Below are 21,584 nucleotides of genomic sequence, written 5' to 3' on the forward strand. Positions count from 1 at the left end.
ACATGCACCCACAAAGAGATGCAAAACAACTATGTAGAGATGCAAAACAATTCTCAAGATACCCAAAGCAACCAGAAATTGAAGCAAAATGATCATAAAAAGAGGTAAAACAATCTCAGAGAGATGCAAAATGACCACAAAGAGACAGAAAGAAAAGCACACTGATTACAAAGAGATGAGACAACTACAAAGAGACCACAAAAACACAAATCAAGCACAGTCTGGAGTTTCATTTCTATGTCCAATGGCTTATTGTCTTATGATCTATCTATGCTGTAAGATATCTGGAGTTGCAAATAGCAGATATTACATGATATTTTTTCATATTAGAATATTTAAAGTTGTTTATTTGGCATTAATTTACTCACAGTCAATTTTGACCAAAAACCAGTGTTTAGATTTGAGTTTAAAGACATTTTTACTCATTTTCCAAATGTATCCCCGTCTTTTAAACTGTGCCACACTCTGGACCCGCCATTCAAAGAATGTCTAAACCCGCCCCTGAAGAGGTGGATGTAGCGGAGAAAGGAGGGACGTTTTGGAGCAGGAAAGCAAAAGAGGGAGTTGAGCAGAGGGGGAGAGAAAGTCTGTGGTTGGCCAAAGTTATGGAATGACAGAGGGGATGGAGAGAGGAGGAGGAGGCAAGCTCCGGGGCACAAAGCGAATCAGATGGACAGACGGAGAAAAAGGAGGAGTGCAGTGGAGTAAGGAGAGACCTCAAGAAAGACAGGATGGGTGGAAGGTTTGGAGTGGACAGGGCACTTCAGCCGGAGTGAGTGCTGGCTAAGTGAGTCGAGGGAGGAAAAGTTGCAACTAGAAGCATCAACAGATAAATTCAGGAAGCTGCACAGAGAGAAAGAGGGGAGTGATGGAAAAGTATGTGCGGAGGAGGAGGTTTCGTTCCCCACAGCTCCTCTCAGTTTCTTAGGATTTCCCTCCCTGGACGCTGCTGCTGCTCTAAGTGTGTTCTCTCCAGAGCCATACTCTTCCATATCTGGAGCTGGATTTGGACAGACAGTGAAGTGGACTGAATCAGACGGGAAAGCAACGCAGAACCTAAATTTAAATTAAGTTTTTGGCAAAAAGGATTATTGACTAAAATACAGAGAAATACGGCAGGAGAAAGCAGAAAAAGTGGGGTTTTTTTGCGTGATTTAAAATTCCATAAGTAAATGGCTGATCAATGTTTTTGATTATTTGCACAGTGGAGCCTTGTTCTACCCAGTTTTCACTTTGCATGAAATTCTGCTGGTCTATTTTAAAAGATGATCTAATCCTGAATATTGTGAGCCGATGCCAACTAAGAAAACTAGAACGTCAGATTGTCCTTGGCTTGCAGACGAAGAGTATTTACAGTATGTTTTTGTTCCACAGCTGAGGTTTCAGAAAATGGCTCTGTGACCACTGCATATAATGGGGTAATTTATTTGTAATTGCTTATGTTGTTTTGCCGTTTTATGGCGTGGAAGATGAGAAGACATTTGTATTTCATGTTCTTTTCTTCACCTGGACTTTCTCCCACCTAACGGGAGCAAAATCATGAAAATGGACACAGAGGCTGCACCGAATTCTTTGCTTTTCCCAAAAGATGTTTTCATAACCAAAATGTGATTCATGAGCATAAACTATGACGTGAGGACTGATAATAGCTGTTTGGATTAAGAGGGCAATCAGTAACTTGTGTCTCTGCCAGCCTGAGCTCCTGAGAGTGCGTGCAGGAGAAAAAGTCTGGAAAGTGACTCTAAACGTCTCGTTTAATGCACTGTAATAAATGACTCGTGACACAACCCCCATTTTCCCTCATGGGTCTAGAGAGGGAGGTTTTCCATATATGTCGGCTTCCACATATTTTCCACTTCAGCATCAGTGTTGACATTAGAGCAGCCTTCGTCCAGCTCGCTGGCCTGGCTCTCATGCCGTCTCCTGGGCCTGGAAACAAACCCATGCTGTCACCCACCATCCAGACTGATTCCTGATTACATCTGTTGAAAACACTTGTTGTTGACTTGTCGGGCCGCTTAACTCGGGCCAGCCAGTGTTTCCTTTCGTTTGTGTCCCTGGGGCCAGGCCTTGTTGTGCAGGCTTGGCCCTGAGTTGGCTCCCACCATCCTGAAGTCATGGGGATCCAGGGCATGGAGCTGTTTGCCATCGGCGTGGTCATCATCCTTTTCATGGCAGTTCTCAAGCAGTTTGGCATCTTGGAGCCCATGTCCTCATTTGAAGGTAAGGGCCCACCTGAGGCCCCCATATTGGCCTGACCCTAACCCTAACCCTAACCCTAACCCTAACCCACTTCATTGAGTAACACTTTACTTTAACACCCCCCCCCCAGTTTAATTTTACTGTATAAGCACATTTTAAACATTTAATAGATGGTTTATAGCACTGTATGATTTAGTATAAGATATAAGGATAATTTAACATCTCAAATGAAGACATATTTTATGTTCTGAAAGTTTTACTATATGTTTTTTTCATCATCCACCATTGTTTATTCAGGGAAATTTGACTGAGCACTAAGCTCCATTACAGCAATACAATGCGACTAAAAGGACATACAGTGTATGATGATTACAACATCAATAATTACAATAAAATAAAAGAATCAAATAAATACCTATAGCAGGCATATCTGATATACAGCAATAATAACACATCCTCCACAGGATGAGTTGACAAATACAACCATAAACACTTATATGTGCTTAGAAATAAATCATAATAATATATAAACCATTTATTAAATGTTTATATACTGTTTACTGCTTAAAGTTTTATCTACTAAATTCTAATGTTAAATCCTACGCTGATGTTGCTATATTTCCAAATTTGGTGATAAACTGAAAGATTAAGTGTTCCTCTAAGGGAAAATTCTTCTATTTGTTAAGATAAATAAATCACTGAAAAATGCATTGGATTATCTGAGGAACAATATTTTCACAGAGCTGTTTTTCTTAGGTCATGAAAAGTGGACATTTTGATGTTTTTTTAACTTTTAAAACCTGCTGATGCAAGTCCAAATTCTTGATTGGAGATACCCCGTTCCCACCACCTATTAAACACAGCGGCAGTGGTTTATGCAACCATTTTGATCACTTGTTTCCAATAAGGAGGACCGAAAGACTATTTCAACATTAAAATACCTGCTTCATTTTTACACTTCTTACTAATTATCGGTTTTAGTTTCATCCATGTGCCACACTTAAGTTTAAATGATGTATAATAATACCTGAGTTTAATTTTGTTGAATATACATTTTTCCAAATGTATTCCCAACTGATAATAAATTATTAGCCACCTTGTTTTTCCATGTAGGCCTACAGCATCATCCTATATTTTAATTAAAATATGACTGCATTGTTAGATATTTAACTACCCAGCGGCTTATTAAGTAGCTACAATGTGCTACAACTTCACCAAATACAACTACAACTTAACATATTTTTCAGATGTTAATGTGTCAGTGATAATAACAACCCAATAACACATAAATATTATATGACAAATTGCCTATTATAACAGGAGCCATTCTGCTGCACTGGTATTTAAGCATATTTTTTCTGATAATAGTTGCCTTCTGAACACATTACCTCCTAAACTAGAGTAAGTAAAATATTTATTTTTTATTTTTTATGTTTTATTTATATTGCATTGTCTAGTTCATAAGTCACAGTCAAGTGCTTCACAATAAAAGGCAAAAGTGAGTCATAAAATAAAGACATAAGTTAAGAGTAATGAATAAAACAGAGATGCGGCATCACAGTTTTAATGTTTTAATAGCTAATTTAACAACCAGCCAAGGGATAACATTTGAAAATTGGCCTTTGGTCTGACACTGGCACATTTACAGTGATACTGAGCATTGTAGATTGTTGCTCTATAAATAAATGAAAAACTAAAATAAAATAAATAGAGGTTGAGTGAGTGGGTTTATGAAGCTGAGCCATGTAATCTCAATGTCCCTAGTGAGGGATCTTTGTCTTTGTCATCTCGCCTCGCTCTGTCCCCTCATTCCCCATCAGCGCTATTTAATAAAGTAAAAACTAACATATAAAATAAAATGGAAATACTCATGAATTAAACAAAAGGTACAAAAAAGGCATAAAGCTACAGTGCTGTATATTATTGTGCTTTTTAAGTATTTTGAAAGTTCTGGTCTACAGTAAATGTATGTATGGCACCAGAGTGGGAAAAGGTTAATTGGATGTTTTATTTTGCCTACAAAGAGATATACCATAAAATCTTGATTTGCCTGTAGTCTGTACATTTGGGACAGTAAAAGAGCCATCAGACACTGCTCTTTGAATGATGCAGCTCCCTTTGATTAGACTGTTGGGCTGAAGTCCAGCCAGTCAGAGTGCCCTGCAGTCAGTGTGCCAAGACAATTACAGCAGGAAGGCTCCAGTCGGCACATTAGTGCTTCTCATATGGCTCGGCATCATAAGTAATAAATTCAACAAAAACACCAGTAATGTCCTTTCATAATTTATCACTCCTCTCAATCTCTCCGATCTTCAATTCCTCCAATAGTGCCCCCTCCTTCCACCTCCTCCTCCTCCTCCCCTCTGTGGCAGGGCCTACACCCCGGTCTAGCATTACTTCACATCAATTATACATGCAGTATTGAACAGGCTTTCTCTGAGGCAGCCTAAATATGGAGTCTGTAGTACTCCTCCAGGACCCTGAAGGACACTGGCCATCCCTCAGTAGCCTCCGAAATTCTCAACATGTGTCTTCATCCTGATGCCTGCCACTTCATTACTCCACCTCCTCCTCAGTGGGACTAATTTACCAACTGCAGTGTCATTGTCACATCTGTCCAAGTGTCGTTTCATCCACCTAAACATATTTATTTTACACTGAATGAATCGTTTGTCTCTCTCCAAATGTTCACCTGTCTTCTTGTAGGAAAATGGGTGAGAAGTAGCTCATCATCAGGCTGTTGTACTTTTTCAGGAAGTCGAGGAGTCGTTACTCTTTGTCGATTGGCCTTGGATAGAAATAGACTCCAAATGCAGCCCTGCTATAAATATCAGCTTTGTGATGATCACAGTTGTTATCGAGACTCTCACTGTAGTGCTGATTCAGTCATTCATGAGTTTGCTACTCTGTAAACTTGCATCCTGGCATTTGACATTGTAATTTTCTGTTTTTTGAGCTTAACCTTCAGTGTGTAATTTTGTGATTTTTGTGAGTGATTCATTTGTAGCTTGAGGCTGTAGCAAACACTGGGGACAAGGAGGTCATGTCCAGAAATACTTCTGGAAACTAAGAAGGTCAATGACATAAGAAAGTAGCCTGGGAACCAGATGAATCTGCAGAGCTCATGTTTTCTCTGGCAGATATGTCTACCCCCCTCCTCTTCCATTCAGACAGAATCCTGCCATCCTTGGATCCACTAGGGCCAATCATAACTGTTTATTTAGGGTAAAGATTGACAGAGGAGCGTCACCCATTCAGATTTGAAAAGTCACATGTCACATGATTGGTTGTTGGTCTATCCCATTGCATCCAGTCAGCAGGTCAGCTCAGTGCAACACCTCAGGATCTCAAAACCCAGATCAAACTGTCAAACTAGGCAGTACTGATCAAATGCAGATCAAGATTCTGTTACAGCATTGGTTATTTTTAGCTATTAAATAATTTTATGTCTGTGGTAACTTGTGCATATTCATTCATTTGTGCTTTATTGTTATTGTAATGTTGATGTGTGATATTCCTGAAACCGATGTGTTGAGCCTTTCTACAATGCTGTATTGAAAACAATCCCACATTTATATTAGTGCATTGCTTATTTCTCACCTAAAATGTTTTTTTAGAAACATATTTTAGTGCATCGTTTAACTGTAATATGAGAAAGATTGTACCCAGGCACCCATCATTTTGTGTACTTCTTAGAAATGGACTAAACACCCCTATGTCACACGTTTTGTTGCTCTGATTGGTTGAAAGTCAAGTTTCATCAATCTGATTGGTTGCAGGTCTATCCAGTTGTGTCCAGATGTGTCTTAATAAATCATTTGGGCTATAAAACATTTTGAAAATAGTGAAAATAGCCAAGATAACATATTCAGACTGTCACAATTGTGCAAGCAGGGTAACAAGGAAACAGGAGACTGGACCTAAATGCAGACTACATAGGCAGAGCAGGTGCAGTTCAAAGATTTATTGAAACAGTCAATGCACAAAAGGCTTAAGGTGTGGCAAAGAAGGCAAGGGTCAAAACCACATAAAGCAGTCCAAACAGACAAACAAATCCATCAAGGAGTAGGCAAAACTCAAAAGTCCAAAAATCAGGCATTAAAACAAGGCAGAGTCCAAAAACCCCCGGGGAGCTAACATGATGTACAAAGATAAAAAGACAAACAGCAAAGAAATTAGGAAAACACACACACTAAATACACTACAAAGAATAATGAGGGACAGGTGAAACTAATCAGGGTGGCACAGACTATTACATTGGTGGAAAACCAGCCTAAAGTGTCAAACGCAGCAGCTTGCTTTAAACTATGTCGATGTCGTAGCACTAGCGTTGTTTCTGGAGGTGCCCCTCTATTGTTATGTTTTCATGTGCTGTCAAAGTCAGGTGATGTAGTATGAAAAGCAAGAAAGTCCAGTATGGAAGAGCTGGGGTCAAACAAACACAGGACTTTTAGCCAGGAGACCTGGATTTGTGTCCTGTGTGAAATCAAAAGTCAATGTTGACTTCTTTTTAAGTAACATGTGATGTAACTTACTCTGATAAACACGTATCTAACATCAAAACTTTAGTCACCATTTAAAACTTTGTTTCTTTAGTGTGTGTGCTCCATTATACTTTGAACCTATTATCCAAGTCTTACCTGTTACGTAATGCACATCTGACAAAACACACAAAAGCAAGAAGTAAAGCAACTGAAAAGAAAGGAAGGGAAAGAATTTCTTAGTTGCCATTTTGTTGCCAGACAATAAACTAGTAAGTTAATGTTAAATTAATAATTGACTCATTGTTTTAGCTCTATCTGCAGTTACACAAGTCTGATTGTGGTATTTTTATTTTTACAAAATGTGGCAAGAAAGAATTAAAATGGCATACAGAATTGTGGAGTGGGCTTTGAAACAACATTCTACAGTATACTATAATGTAGGGAGTTAAAATTGACAGATAGGAAAAATGAATTAGCAGTACATTAGACATCCTTTATCAATCAGCAGACCAATAAGGTCTGCTAGATTATTTGCTGCATTATTTATATCATCAGCACTCAAGAAAAGATCCTTTTATGATGCTTCACTAAAATGCCCACACTGACATGTGTGCGTGCGTGTGTGTGTGTGTGTGTGTGTGTGTGTGTGTGTGTGTGTGTGAACTTGTGTTTGTCCACATGTCCATGTGTGTGTGTTTAAAATCCAGTAAAATGATCTTATCTAAAACAAATCCACTGGCCTTTGTTGTTTCAGTCCCATCCTCTCTGCTCTGATGTCGATTTTGGGTTCAGTCCAACTTGGTCCTATTTTGGGATGACATCTGATGCCCAAGGTAGCTTTGTCTTGAGAGATGTATACAAGCCCTATTCTGAGGTTCTCTGATACCAATATCTGGTATTTTTACTCCACATTTGACTCTCATGCAGGATATTTTAGCAGTGAGTAACATCAATTTACTGTAAAGTGATGAAGAGGAAATGAGTAGTTTATGTCTCTATGTTTGTCTCAAAGATCATTCAACAGATAACTAATAATATGTATAAAAGATTACATTTGTCCGTTCAGAATAATAGAAACAGCCAACCTTCTATTAATTTTCTCAAACTGCAAAACCAAAGTTACTAAACTAAATAGAAATACTTTAATTAAGATACAGACAAGATCCTTTGCTATTTCCACCCTGTGTTACAAGGTAATGGCATAAAATCTAACACCTATTAAATCAGAGAAATAATATATTTTTATGAACATATAAAAGTTAGTATATCCTTAATCCAAAATAGCCACAGTGTTGAGTGATTGTAAGTAAAGGGAATTTTCAAAATCCTATTTTTTTTCCTTCCTCCCTTTTGTAATGTTTAATATTGATTTTCTTACAACAATATTTGTGTCCTCATACTGTCCAAAATCCAGATGAAAATGAGTTGTTAAGATGAGGCCAGTTATTAATATGTAATGGCAGTAATGAGCTTAAGGAGCAGCAGCGAGGGATTATAAGACTATTTTTGCTCTGGGTTTTTCCTCTCAGGTCACATCCAGACCACCCTTCCTTATTGGTGGAGTTTGTTGGGGCTTAATACCTGTGGTTTGGACACGAGGCACATGACTTGGACTGGACTGGTCAGTCTTGCTGACTTCAGACTTGATTTGACAAAATTAAAAAAGACCTTCAGCTTGACTTAACATTGATTACTCATGACTTAACCCGGACTTGAGCTTTCTGACTTGACAATACTTGAAACCTTCCCCCAGTTCCAAAAATTAAAACGTTTTGTATTCAAAAAGTTTGTCACAAATCAATTCATTTCTATTTATTACCTGAATCAACTAACATTAGCACTATTCATTTTCAGCAAGTTGACAATTAAATACCCGTATCCACTTTGTCTGAACAATTCAGCGGTTGCAGGTTGAAATTTACAATTCCAACTTAATTTGACCTTTGAAGTTGCAGGAGGAACTTTTGTTAAAATGGAATTACATTTGGTGAAGAGTGCATTACGACTTGTTCAGGACTTGAAAAATTCACCTTTTCTGCATGTTTTCAGTTAAAAATACATGGAATAAATACACTCCTTAAAGATGCCATAAAAGAACAGCAATCAAACAAACCAAAGTAAGTAAAAGAACGCTGGTCATTTTAGTAAAGATCTAAACCTACTCATCTATTTATCTATAGTTTATCAATCTACCCCTTTTGTACAGTTTAAGATTGGGTATGTGACGGGGGGGTGAGAAAGTGGCAGCAGGTGAAGGACAGTCGAGGCAGACAGAATGATTACAGTGATTTATTGTACAGGGGCGTTTTTGGGACCACCCCATTATTCTCAACTTTGATTGGCTGTTTGTCCAGTAAGAGGCTGGACCTTAATTTGAACCAGCTGTTTGACAGTTATTTATGAATATGTTTTTTTTTTTTTCCCCTCTCTCTTCCTCTTATGCTACACACAGACACAGCAAATGGATGAATAGTCATAGTCATAAAAAAAAGTTTTTTCAAGGTGTAATGCTGAGGTTAGAGGTAGAATGGAGGTACAGTTTATTTTTGAGAACTTAAAGTCTGGAAGCTTTAAATCACATTTGCATGGTGTGAATCTGTTGTGTTGTGATTGGTTGGACTATAAGAGAAACTCATCCAACACATGTGCACATGTGCATATAAATATACGCCGGTGTGTGTATGGGTGTGCACGCACACATATTTAATGCCACCACTGTGTAAGTCATTGCCCCACTTGTACCACCCCAGTTAGTCTGGAAACACCCTTGTTATTGAGAAGGGAAGGCTGCAAAGGTCCAGGTTACAGAAGCTCAAAAGCAATAATAAAAGGCACACCAGCAAACTTTGCAGATGGACTATCTGGCAGGGAATGAGCAGACACTGCAGGTCTGCATAAGGGGAAGTTGAAACAGGTAAGAGAGTGGGTCAGATAACTGCAGGGCAGGAGGGAATGTCTGGAGAAAGAGTCAGAAGGCATCTGATTGACAGGCCATGAACAGGTTTGGGGAAGTGGGAATGTGACTGTAGGGAAGGACAGAGAAGCAGATTGTCACATGGTAAATATTTCACATTGAATGAGAGTTCAGTTCTGACTCCCATAGGATATATGCAATGAGAAAACTGTTTTAATTATGAATAGAGAGAAAAAGAAGAACTTTCTACCTTTAGTATGAAGTTACCTGTTCATAATATAACTGTCTGTTCCTGTTGTTTCATTTGTGTCCACTGGAGGGAGCGTTTGTTCACTGTTTCCCTTCATTGCATGATTATGAGTGTGTGACATAGTATTAAATCTGTGTTATGGACCCCAGGAGAGACAGGGAAACAATTAGAAAGTGGATCACAGAGCTGAGTGGGAAAATGGGATTCAGGACACCTGTTGACCTTTGTCACCACCCTCTCTGATTCCTTGAAGGCAGACCTTAATTAGCAGACAATAAGATGTGAGCTGGAGGGGAGAAAGAGACGAGGAAGTTACAGAGCATGAGTCAGTCAGTGGATAAACCTCTGCATAAATGTTGGATATTGTTGTTTCTGTTTGATGAAAGTTTTATCACCAACATCGGAGGAATCCCAAACAAGCTGCATGCTTGTGCCAGAAAAAACTTGCATGCATGATGCGAGAGTATCTGATTGGATTTCCCATGGATTAATGTGGTGGTCCAGATTTTTTTTTTTTTTTTTCTGGGGATTTTTTTTCTCTCTTTCTCTCTCGTTAGAGATATTTTCATAGCAATAATCTGATTCACTTGGCCTTGAAAAACGGAGTTGGACCATCAGGCTAAGAGTTGTGGAGAATATCCGGAAAGATCCATTAGAGCAGGAGGAGAGAGGACGCGGGGGGAAAAAAATCAGTCAATTAAAAAAGGCAGACGGAGAGAGCTAAATAGAGTAACAGAAACTGTGGGGAAAAAATTGTGACAGAATAAGAGTGATGAGTGAGTGACACCGTTTCTGAGACGGCAGGAGGAGATAGAGAAGAAGAAGTGCGGAGAGAGTGAGGCCGAAAGAGACTGATGGATTGAAGGACAGGTATATAGAAAGTTTAATTATGTAGTAATAGGGGAAAACAAACAAAAAGATCGTGGAGGAAAAGATAGAAGACGAAGGGAAGATGAGTGTGAGGTGGGAGACCGAGGGACTGCAGACAGTTGGTATCGTCTGTCTGGTGATCATGTTCCTCAAACTGATGCACCTGCTGGGCCTCATCGACATCACTGAGACCGGTGAGACAACCTGGGAGAAGGAGGAGGATGGCGTGGAGCGAGGAGGCTGGAATGACATTGATTACTTTTATCCGCTTACGTGAATGTTGTTTGACTCAAGTCTGAATAGATGTAAACAGTGAGAGGAACTGAAGTAACTGTGACATGCTTACAAACATGAGACAAGTCTAAAAGATGTAAATATTTAAGACATTCATTTTTTTTATCTGGGATTCAATTAGTACATACACCTTTGTAGATGTAAATGTTGTCAAAAATACATATTTGAAAGCTGTGGTCTTTAGTAAAAGTGTAGAGTGCATTTGTTGGGGACTATTTTCAGCTGCGTGTGAATTGGTACTCTAGTGAGTTTTTACAGCACTGGGAGTCAGTTGCACAGGTGTTGCACAGTTTTATATGTTACTGAATTAAATCATAGAGATTACTTGTTATTAAATATTTATACCCAGTAGCAGCCAGATGTGACTCTTATGTAGTGGCCAACTAACAAAGCTTGATACTGAAACTTGATAAATGCTGTTTAATAATGATTTATATCTTCAAGATTTTAATTTCCCTCTCATTCTAAACTCTGTGAGTACTATTAGTGATAACTCTGCAACACATATTTCTCCATGTAAGCAGACATTTTTAATTTTTGGAAGTTATGCTAACTTGTGGTGCTAGAGTGCCTTCCTGTTTTCATAATTAATTTCTCTTAATTGGATATCCTATAACTTTACAAGCTAAGATTTTTCAAGTTAGGCTTCAGTGGTGTGACCTGATTTCTTTTGTTATTTTTTTTACCCGTCTTTTCTCTTTATAAGCACCTCATAACCAGTAAGACTTCTCTCATGGTCTTTAACTACTCAAATTTGATAAATGAGTCTTACTGTTTTAATATACTCTATGTAGTCCGTTTCCTATACTATACACTGTGGCTCAGATGCATTTTTAAATGAAGTGCAAAAAGAAAACAAAAAGACAAATGGCTCTAGCTTGGATTCTAGCTGTGTTTACAAAAGTCTTTAGAAAATAAAACCATGTAATCCCAGAGTTCATAGTAATTCACGTCACAGGATGGATGGTAGGGATGGGAAAGATTTCATGTTAATGACAGCAAGTGTTCGCGTCATAAAGTCAGTTGCATGATTACACAGTTGGTCGTGTGAGGATTAAAATACTGTGCATTGACAATTAAACACCATATTCATTAGATTTGGCTTTGATTACATCAAACTATGGTCTCTGGCTATGTGAGACATCCATATTTGTTTGATCAAGTCCAATATATCTTTTCCAACTTGTAATTACAATTTGGAAGTTGCTGAGATAAGATAAGATAAGATAAGATAAGATAAGATAAGATAAGATTTATTGATCCCACAATGTGGAAATTCACACTTTACAGCAACTCAAAAAGTACAGATAGAAAAGATCAAGTATGAAATATGAATAAAAATATAAAACATGAAAAACATTTTTAAAAAATACTGATTAGAAAAACACATAGACTATACTTTATGCCCCTTTCACTTGTGTAGATATGTGGAAAAAAATATATGTCTATTTGGCCAGCTGAGATAGAGAATAGTGCAAATCAGAGGTTGGAAACTGGTTATTACTGCAATATGGCATGAATGTTGCATTAAGAAGCTGTGTTATGTGTAAAAATACAAATTGAAACTCAGGAAAATGTCCTTAAATCATGGGCAACTTACTGGATTTGTCCCACTGTAAACTCTACTACTGTTTCAACAGTGTTAACAATTAACTTTTATTCTCAAGGGCAACATACTGTTCAGTCATCATTTACTTATTGCATTTGAGATGAACCTGTAATGTCTGAACCTGTGCTTTAGGTTTTTGTCAGTGAGAGTATTCATTGTGTGAAGGAGGTCAGGGGTCACATCCTGCCGTCTCCTTCTCACTGTGTGCAGGACTGAACTGTCTTAAAGAAACAATCCAGTGTTACATAAGAGTGGATCACCTGCCTCCACTGTGGTTTCTGGTTTATGTTTCACAGTATCTCATGTTTCACTGCTCTGCAGGATATTTTACCAGAATATTTAACTTCTGAACCATTCCCAGCTCCAACCGTGTAAACCTCTCAGTGTCCGAACTGACTTGACTTGTTTTCTTTGTTTTGTTTTTTTTTCTTCCTCTTACTATCACTCTCTCACTGTTCTCCATTTACTCTCTTTCACTCCATCTTGGTACCAACACCCCTTCTCCTTCTCCTCCTCCTCCTCCTCCTCTTCCTCCTCCTCTGTTCTCTCTGTCCAAAGATGGTGAGTATGGTAACGGTACAAACCCAAATAACTTTTAGAAAACCTCACTCCCTTTTTTTTAAATGTTTTTCTTTTTCCCAGTCGTGCAGTGCTTTCTCTTAGTGTGTATGACCAAAAAATGCTGCAACAAGTGATTTGTTCTGTAAGTGAAAAGTGATTTTGATTGAATTTCTCAAATTCAGATTTTCTGCAGTGGCTTTTTTTTTTTTCTTAAAGCAGATCAAAACAATACTTGTTCGGTAACATTTCCGGATTTCCGCCATAAAGAAAGTACCCCCTGTTCTTTTTTTTTAAATGCCCTCGTTCGCCTGCCTTTTGCTTTTTCTTGGTAAATCTTTCTCTGAAACTCGCACGTTTTCCCCACCTGCTCTATAACAAATGCCTCCCTGTTGAATGTGTGATCCCACCCCTCCCTGAATGTTTCCCATATATTTTTAAATTGGAATCAGGTATTATACAAAAGTCAAAAACAAACTACAAACCTGTGTTGCAAAATGGACTCTTTCTAAGTCCTACCTAAAACTTGGTACTTGGTGGAACATTGATCAAGCTTCTCCTTTTTGTTTCTTGCACATAGACATCAGTGTTGAAAAGAAAAACAGATTTGGAAGAGGTGTTTAAAAAATGGCTTTGGGCAACCTATAAGAGCAACATACTGGATACACAGGCATATTTTAAATTAGCTAATATTAGCAAAAGTGTTAGCAAACTACTAACTAACAAGCAAATCTACGCCAATTGTTAGCTAGCTGTTAGGTAGCCTTTTGTTCATATTAGCTCACTTAAAATGTGACTATATATACAATGTATGTTGCTTTTTTTTTCCATCAACATATTTTAACCATTTTCAAAATGTGGTTTTCTTTTTAACATAGATGAGCCGTTCACTTAGCTAAGTACAGGAAACGGGAAAGGAGAAATATGACAGAGGTTCAGATAGATACCAAGCTTTAGGGGCAATCAATTGTTTTTCCCTTTTTTGATGTGTTAAAACACAGAAATTAAATCTCCTCCTCCCCCCATCCACCCAAACTCTCAGGAAGAGTCAGAGAAGAAAGCAAAATAAATAAAACACACATACGAAAAGTAAATAAAATAGGGAGGGACGTACAATAAGGAGAAAGCATACTTCAAAGATTAGATGCACCCCTCCCTGAATGTTGACCTCCTGCATCCACACACTCAAATGTCTGCCCCATCCTCCCTCTTTTTCTCTTCATCTCTCCCTCTCTCTATGTCACTTTTCTATCTTTGTCTTTCCTCTCTCTCTCTTCCTATCTGTCTATCCATCCCTGTCTCTCTCTGTCTGTCTCTTTATCCCACAGACAGCAGTGACAGTGACTTGGAGCTGTCGACGGTGCGTCACCAGCCGGAGGGGCTGGACCAGCTGCAGGCTCAGACCAAGTTCACCAGGAAGGAGCTTCAGTCTCTCTATCGAGGCTTCAAGAACGTACGTCTGGCTGCTGAGACGTTCTTCATTGCTCTAACTCGATTACTATGCTTTATATAGACTTGAATTATTCTAATATATATCCATTTTTTGTCTTCCTCTCTTGAACAGGAGTGTCCCAGTGGGATGGTTGATGAAGAGACATTCAAGACCATCTATTCTCAGTTCTTTCCCCAAGGAGGTTAGACGTTAAAACAATCTCTCCTCTCTTGTCCTTGCTTATTTGGGACTGTATGAAAATTATTAGATGGGAAGGGTCTTTAATTCTTCTGTGTCCCAGATTTGGATTTTATTTCAACATTTTCTTGTGAGATTAACTATTAAAAGCAGTTAACACATCAAAATAGTCAATTGTCAGAAAATATGTCAGAAAGTGGCAGAAGAAGTATACAAAAACATTGTGTTGAATGTTTCTCTGTGATGTTTTTTATGTGAAGCCACGGCTCCATCACCAAAGACAAGTTTCCCCTCAAGGACAATAAAGTTTATTCTATGTTAATCAATGAATAGGTCAGGTAAATGAATGAAAGGGTGAACAAATTCATTATTTTGAACATGTAAATAATAAAACAATACAATTTTTAAAAAACAAACAGGAATATAAAAAAGTTCCATAAACAATAAACCTATATAACAAACTCAAGAGGCAACTCCTCAAGCAATGCAACTTAAATCCTACATGTACATGTTTTGATTTGTTAGTTCTAATTGTGTTTTTTAAATGTAAATTTATTTACAAGTACTACAGTTTTACATTTCAAACTAAACTAAAAACTTTATTTTTATTGACCTCTTGTGGCATACCTGCAGTACCTTCACGGCCCAACAGGAGGCCAGAACCCACACTTTGGGAATCTCTGGTCTAGAAAATACAGTGTCTACATGAAACATGCTCGCTTAGCATTCAAGAAGGAGTTCAGGTGATTTTGGAGAGGTGTGTGTCTCGCTGCAACCAGCAAATATTCCAGGAAAATGACACCCACACTACATCCAGCTGACTTTCTCCTCTCAACACTGCAAGTTTAGTGTTAAGCACAAATATTTATACCTAAATTTAATTAGAGTTCAAAGTAATATTGAATGTTTGCAGAATGAGTCGGTGTCTGTTTATAAGAAACCATTTGTTATTTTTCTGAAGAAGCAGAAGTCACAGTTAAATTGAGCAAAATGTTAATAGAGTCTGAATAAGGCAGGCAGTACATTGACAGACAACTGACAGTTCAAAACAGATGATCAGCTTACAATGTACAATTTAGGACTCATCCTGGCTTGATATTGTCAGTTTGCAATGTTGAATTTGTCTTGTGCTCCTGTGGAGCTCCTACAGCCTGCCTAAGCTTCCTTGGGTCTGAGGAGGAGGGGCCAGGGGGAAAAAAACTCGCTTCAACCATAGACTGTAAATTAAATAGGATTTCAACCTATTTAATGTACAGTTTATGGTTCCAACTCAGTATTTGGATTGCTGCATTAGTTTTTAGACATGCAATTGTTACATGTCAAGGCATTTTTTTAAGTCCAGCATAAGGTTAACCCTTAATTTTCTTTCTTTTGCTGTTTTGGGTGCAAAACACAGCACATTAAAACTATGACTCTGACTCCTTTTGTTCACAGACGCAACCACCTACGCTCACTTCCTGTTCAATGCATTTGACATCGACAGAAATGGTTCAATCCGTTTTGAGGACTTTGTCATCGGCCTGTCAGTGTTGCTCCGAGGCTCAGTCACTGAGAAGCTCAACTGGGCCTTTAACCTCTATGACATTAATAAGGATGGTTACATCACCAAAGAGGTATGTGTGGGTTATGTATCATATGCACCTTTTTGTTAATGAAAAATTAGAGAACCCAGGCAAATATATTTTATATGATTCCCACAATACTGTTTTACCATTTTTAAAAAGAAGAAGCACAGGGAGAAGGGTAATGTGTAACAGAAGCCAAACTATTTGACACTTAATTCAAAAATGTCAGTTTCATTCATATACAGTGTCACATAGAGCTTTATAACTGCTTACCACAATAACTTTGCTTCTGTCCTATTCTCTTCAGGAGATGCTGGCGATTATGAAGTCGATCTATGACATGATGGGGAGGTACACTTACCCCTGTGTGCGAGATGAAGCACCCTATGAACACGTGGACAAGTTCTTCCAGGTTCTGAACGCACACAAATTTAAAAAACACAAAAGCACACTGTGCTACATGGCCTCTTTTTCATTTCTACTCAAAGGAACATGACAAAACATCCAAAAACTGTTCACTAATGTGTCCTTTCTCTCTGTTTTGTTAATTATTTCTTACAGAAAATGGACAAAAACCGAGATGGTGTAGTGACCATTGAAGAGTTCATTGAGACCTGTCAGAAGGTGACTTTTTCACCCACGCACAAACAGATTACACACTATCACTGACAAATCTCAGTTACTGCACAACTGGACAAGTAACAACCAGTAGCAACATGATGTCACTGGTTAATCAGGCACATTTAGCCACATTTACTCACACTTTTGGGATTCACAACTTTCTCATCTCCCTCCTGAATCATATCCACACCCTCCTTCTTCTTATAACTGTATGCTTTAAACCAACTTTACTTTTTTCTTTTTCTGTATTTCCTGCCACCTCTCAGTCACATTATTACTGTCATTTTCAAACAAGATTAAGCCTCATTTCCTTTCTTAGCATTACACATTCATGCAATTATTCTACACACACATAGACTTGTATTATTGTCAGAGTAATAAGGCTATGATACTTCTTCCTCTAACTACCAACTGCTATTTTATTTTATGAATCTCTCTTTTTTTTTCATTCGTCATGGCCCAAACTGAAATGCCAGACTGGCATTACGTCATCAAGTGCCAAGGCTGTATGACATTTTGGGCAAAGAATAAGGTGCTTACATGTTAACCTGTGGAACTACAGTGAAACTACTAACAACTGTACTAATAACCACAGATTTGACAGTGATATTTGAGGTACATAATTTATATGAATAACAACATTTACGGCCAGCATTGACATAGGCTAAATATTAGACATTTCTAGAAAGCAAATGTTTGTTTAATATGAAACAAATGCATACAGACTTGTCATACATCTATCCCGCAAAAAGAGGGATGGTCAGGAGATCTGTGCTGGTCTGAAATATTTATGTAACCGGTGAAATCTAGCATTGTCTGTATTGTGTTGTGATGAAGAGGCCCAGAGTGTGGATATTTTTGGAGGCGGTCTCTATTTATTTCTGACAGCAAAGAGGTAAATAACAAAATCCTCTGTCAGTTGTTACCATATAATTCGAGCCCCCTCTTCCATGTAGTCCCATGTTCAATACAGTACATTAAAACACAGAAAACATGTCTTAACAGCAAAGAAGTAAATAACAAAATCCTCTGTCAATCGTGACCATATAACTTGAGCCCCTATGCGAATTAAATGATATGTGAATATGTTAGCATGTTATACAATAAGTTTAAGCTATCAAGTAAACTTAGAAACATAGTTTAACAGCACTAAAACACAGAAATTACTACAATCACAGTGTCACTTACTTCTCCCATGCAGTACAACAGCAAAAAGGAAGTGGTTAAGGTGGGAGACACCCATTTATAGGAGAAGGGATCCCCAAAAATGAATGTAGAGGTACAGAAACTGAGTCTCAAACATTCAACATATTGAATACTGAGGCCTAATGTGTCAGATGATAACTATTTACACAGATTTTGTGTAATTATACCACTAAATAGACTTTATACAACTTTATACTAACCCATATTACTGCTGTATTATTGACTGTTACTCTTACTCATTACTCATTATTATTACTCACAACTAGTGGTGTGTAGACCACCAGATATCTGATCTACTCACCTGCAAGAAAATGAACCGTGATAAATACGCAAATGTGTTTTATAGATTCACAATATCAAATTACATTTTCAGTCAAGAAGACATGATTTATTTGCTTTAATAAACTTCTTTAAGCTTGTATAAGTCAGTAAACCAGACCTGACCTTTGTGAATCTGCATCACTTTTGTTGACCCTTCTGGTAGTCAGTCAAAGCTCCACTGAATGACATGTTTGTGTGCTCTCTCCCAGTCTGTAGCTGAAAAACAAAAACATGTTTCTGCAGCTCCAAGAGCTATAAAGTCTAATTGATATTTATCGGCTACTGCGGATGGCTTTATCTCCTAATGGGTGGGTGTGAGCACAATTCAACTTGTGTTGGAAAAAAAACATTGTCAGTGAGGAAAACAGATCACATAATGAAGTGCATATTTGACTTGACTGCTTGGCCCCTTGTTGTAATTGTTTTTGCCTCAAAACTGGATTATGATGTCCAAGCTGTTGGGAGACTTATTTCCTGACTTCAAGTGTGAGGGCTGACGTGAAACGGTGGCTGACTCATGTCGTGTTTGGTTGTCCCGTAAACATCAGTGGAACTGTGACTCACATGGGGTTAGTAGATCATGAGTGAATGTTCAGTTTTGAGAAGAGCGGCGCATTTCATTGACTCCAAACTCAAACATTGGGCAATAAATCTGCTGCAATTCTGCAGCTGTTCTAACATTACTCCTCTTTAAAGAGAACTGATAAAACTTTAATAGTAAAACCAGTGAATTTCTAAATAAGAATAATAATAAGGGTGAGCTTGCATCCCTTAAAATTATAGATTTTTACAGCCTGTCATATATTCACAAATTACATGAATTTTGTGCAAAGGACACAATTTTAGAGCACAGCTTCAAATTAAAATATTCCAAAGTAAAGAACAAAGTGCTTCAACAAGACTTGATTTTTTTTTACAGTTTCACTTTTATCATAAATTAAGTTTAAAAAAAACATTACACAATACATCACTAAACCACAACAACACACACTTGCAGGGACACAGCACATGATTAACCATAATATTTATCTGACCGGTAAGGGAAACCGAGTGCTTCATTATCTCAAACTCCTGCACTCTTCCAGCCCATGCTTAAAACTACAAAACAGCAAAACAAGAGGATGTTTTGAAGAGGCTGAAATTGTTGGTCATATCTTATCTAAAACAACAACTTGGCTTCAGAATCATCTCTTAGCAGCCAAAAACAGCTGGGCCTCCTATTTTCTTTTTCTTTATCTTATCTTTTTTGGACAGCTAGACGGCAGTAAACAAACAACAGGACGTAAGAGAAGATTTATATCCAGAGTCACAATCAGCTTTATTGGTCGAGTATGTGAACCCAATACGTACAAAGAATATACAAGAAGTTTTAAGTTGCACATACAAAGCTAAAACTAAGGACAACACTGAAGAAAATATGCAAAAACATTTAACTTTAAAGTACATGCAAGTAAGTGAAAAATATGTGTATCTAAACATGTGTGTCAAAAGCAACAATGACCACCAACATACAATGTTGAATTACTATGTACTTGATTACATTATACTCATAAAGTGGGTGGTAATGTGCAGCACTGGTTTGCAATCTGGGGGTCCTGTCCCCCAGTGGGGGTCACCAAAACTTCACAGGGGGTCATAAGGCCTTCTTCTTCACTACAGACTCCTGGTGACAAATATTTTTCTTTATCTTTTTTTTTTTCCAGGACGAGAACATCATGAACTCCATGCAGCTGTTTGAGAATGTGATATAAAGAATCCAGATGCTCTCAACTGTTTTCCTTCATTAGCACATGTACGACTCGCAGACAAACACAGCACACACTCATCCACCTCAGACTCCACACTAAAACATGACTTCCTGGAACATAATGTAGCTACTGTAAAGATACAGGAACTAGACTTTTTTTTTTTTTTTCTATGTCTCGCCTCGCTCCTTTAGCTGTATCTTACAACTGCTTCTGGATTAAAAGGACTGCTACAGACAGAAGAAGAAGTAGAGCTTCCTGGGTAAAATCCCTCCCGTCTATCCAGCCTGTTTTTTTTTCTTTGTGTCCTGATTGAAGAAACAGAAGAGCCCCTTGTGCTTTTATCGTCAGAGAAAAAGAACCAACAAGGGATAAAGAAGCTTACTGTACAATAATCCTCCGACCTGAGCACACAAGGATACTAGCTTTAACACCAATACACCTCGCCTCTCTTACACACACACACACACACACACACACACACACACTGTTCCTCCTCTCCGCTGTTTCCTCAAGATTTTTAGAGCACTGAATGGAGTGAACTAAGAGCAGCACGAAAAAAAATCACAATGAGAAATGAACTAAAGCATGTTTGTTATCAAATATGTGATGTGGAATTAGCTTGCACTACAATTTTATGACTGTATTATATACGCCTGCGATAAAGGCACTGTAGATACCTGCACCTGATACACCTCTGGTGTATGTATATATGTATAGGTAATAGTTATATATCCTGCGTTGTATTGGTCTCATCTGTGCTGCACTGGGTGATGGAATAGGACCAGGACTGAATATTTGTTTTAGAAATCTCTGTTTAACATCATGTTTAGTAGCAGTTCTTCAACAAATTCAAATATATTATTCATATATTTCTCTTTTTTTTGTATTTAACTGGTCAGATTGGAAAAGTGAGTTTGTACAGAAACAAAAGGACTGTTATAAGTGTGTTCTTATGCTGAATTAAGGCTTTATCTCAGTTCTTCAGTATCTATGAGCATGCTGACTCTAAGTGCCACAGTATTATGTACAGTACAGTAGGACCTTTGTGATGTTGGTGAATTAAAGATGCTGTCGACAGCTGCGACTTCTCCTTTTTAATGCGTCGCTTCACTGCATTTCCCTCCTGCATTCAGATAACACAGTAGCAGGAAATGTGGGTGAACAAGCATGAAGTGAACTGACAAGAGAGACATGAATCAGCAGGAAAACAGTGACACAAAAGAGTAAAATGAGTACATTTTGTCAGCAAGTGTGAGGTGTGAAATTGGCTCGACCATACTGTGTCGAGAGTCACACAGCACATATCCTCTGT

General features: G+C 38.0%; 1 protein-coding gene across 3 annotated transcripts in view; it reads left to right on the forward strand.

The window, feature by feature from the left end:
• Positions 1–21,349, forward strand: part of kcnip3a (Kv channel interacting protein 3a, calsenilin) — a 57,387-nt gene extending 36,038 nt beyond the window's left edge. The window contains exons 1-7 of one of the 3 annotated variants that reach the window (XM_084728534.1): positions 711–2,223; positions 14,510–14,634; positions 14,746–14,815; positions 16,246–16,424; positions 16,684–16,788; positions 16,938–17,000; positions 20,228–21,349. In XM_084728534.1, coding sequence (XP_084584660.1) covers positions 2,118–2,223; positions 14,510–14,634; positions 14,746–14,815; positions 16,246–16,424; positions 16,684–16,788; positions 16,938–17,000; positions 20,228–20,275 — 696 coding nt within the window. In that variant the 5' untranslated portion in view covers positions 711–2,117 and the 3' untranslated portion in view covers positions 20,276–21,349. Of the gene's footprint in view, positions 1–710; positions 2,224–13,936; positions 14,635–14,745; positions 14,816–16,245; positions 16,425–16,683; positions 16,789–16,937; positions 17,001–20,227 lie in introns of those variants that run through there. The other 2 variants (XM_084728533.1, XM_084728532.1) reach the window with 2 other exon arrangements.
• The last annotated feature ends 235 nt before the right edge of the window (positions 21,350–21,584 follow it).

The sequence above is a fragment of the Lutjanus erythropterus genome, chromosome 10 (genome assembly GCF_056507025.1).
Source record: "Lutjanus erythropterus isolate fLutEry1 chromosome 10, fLutEry1.hap2, whole genome shotgun sequence".
Taxonomy (NCBI): domain Eukaryota; kingdom Metazoa; phylum Chordata; class Actinopteri; order Lutjaniformes; family Lutjanidae; genus Lutjanus; species Lutjanus erythropterus.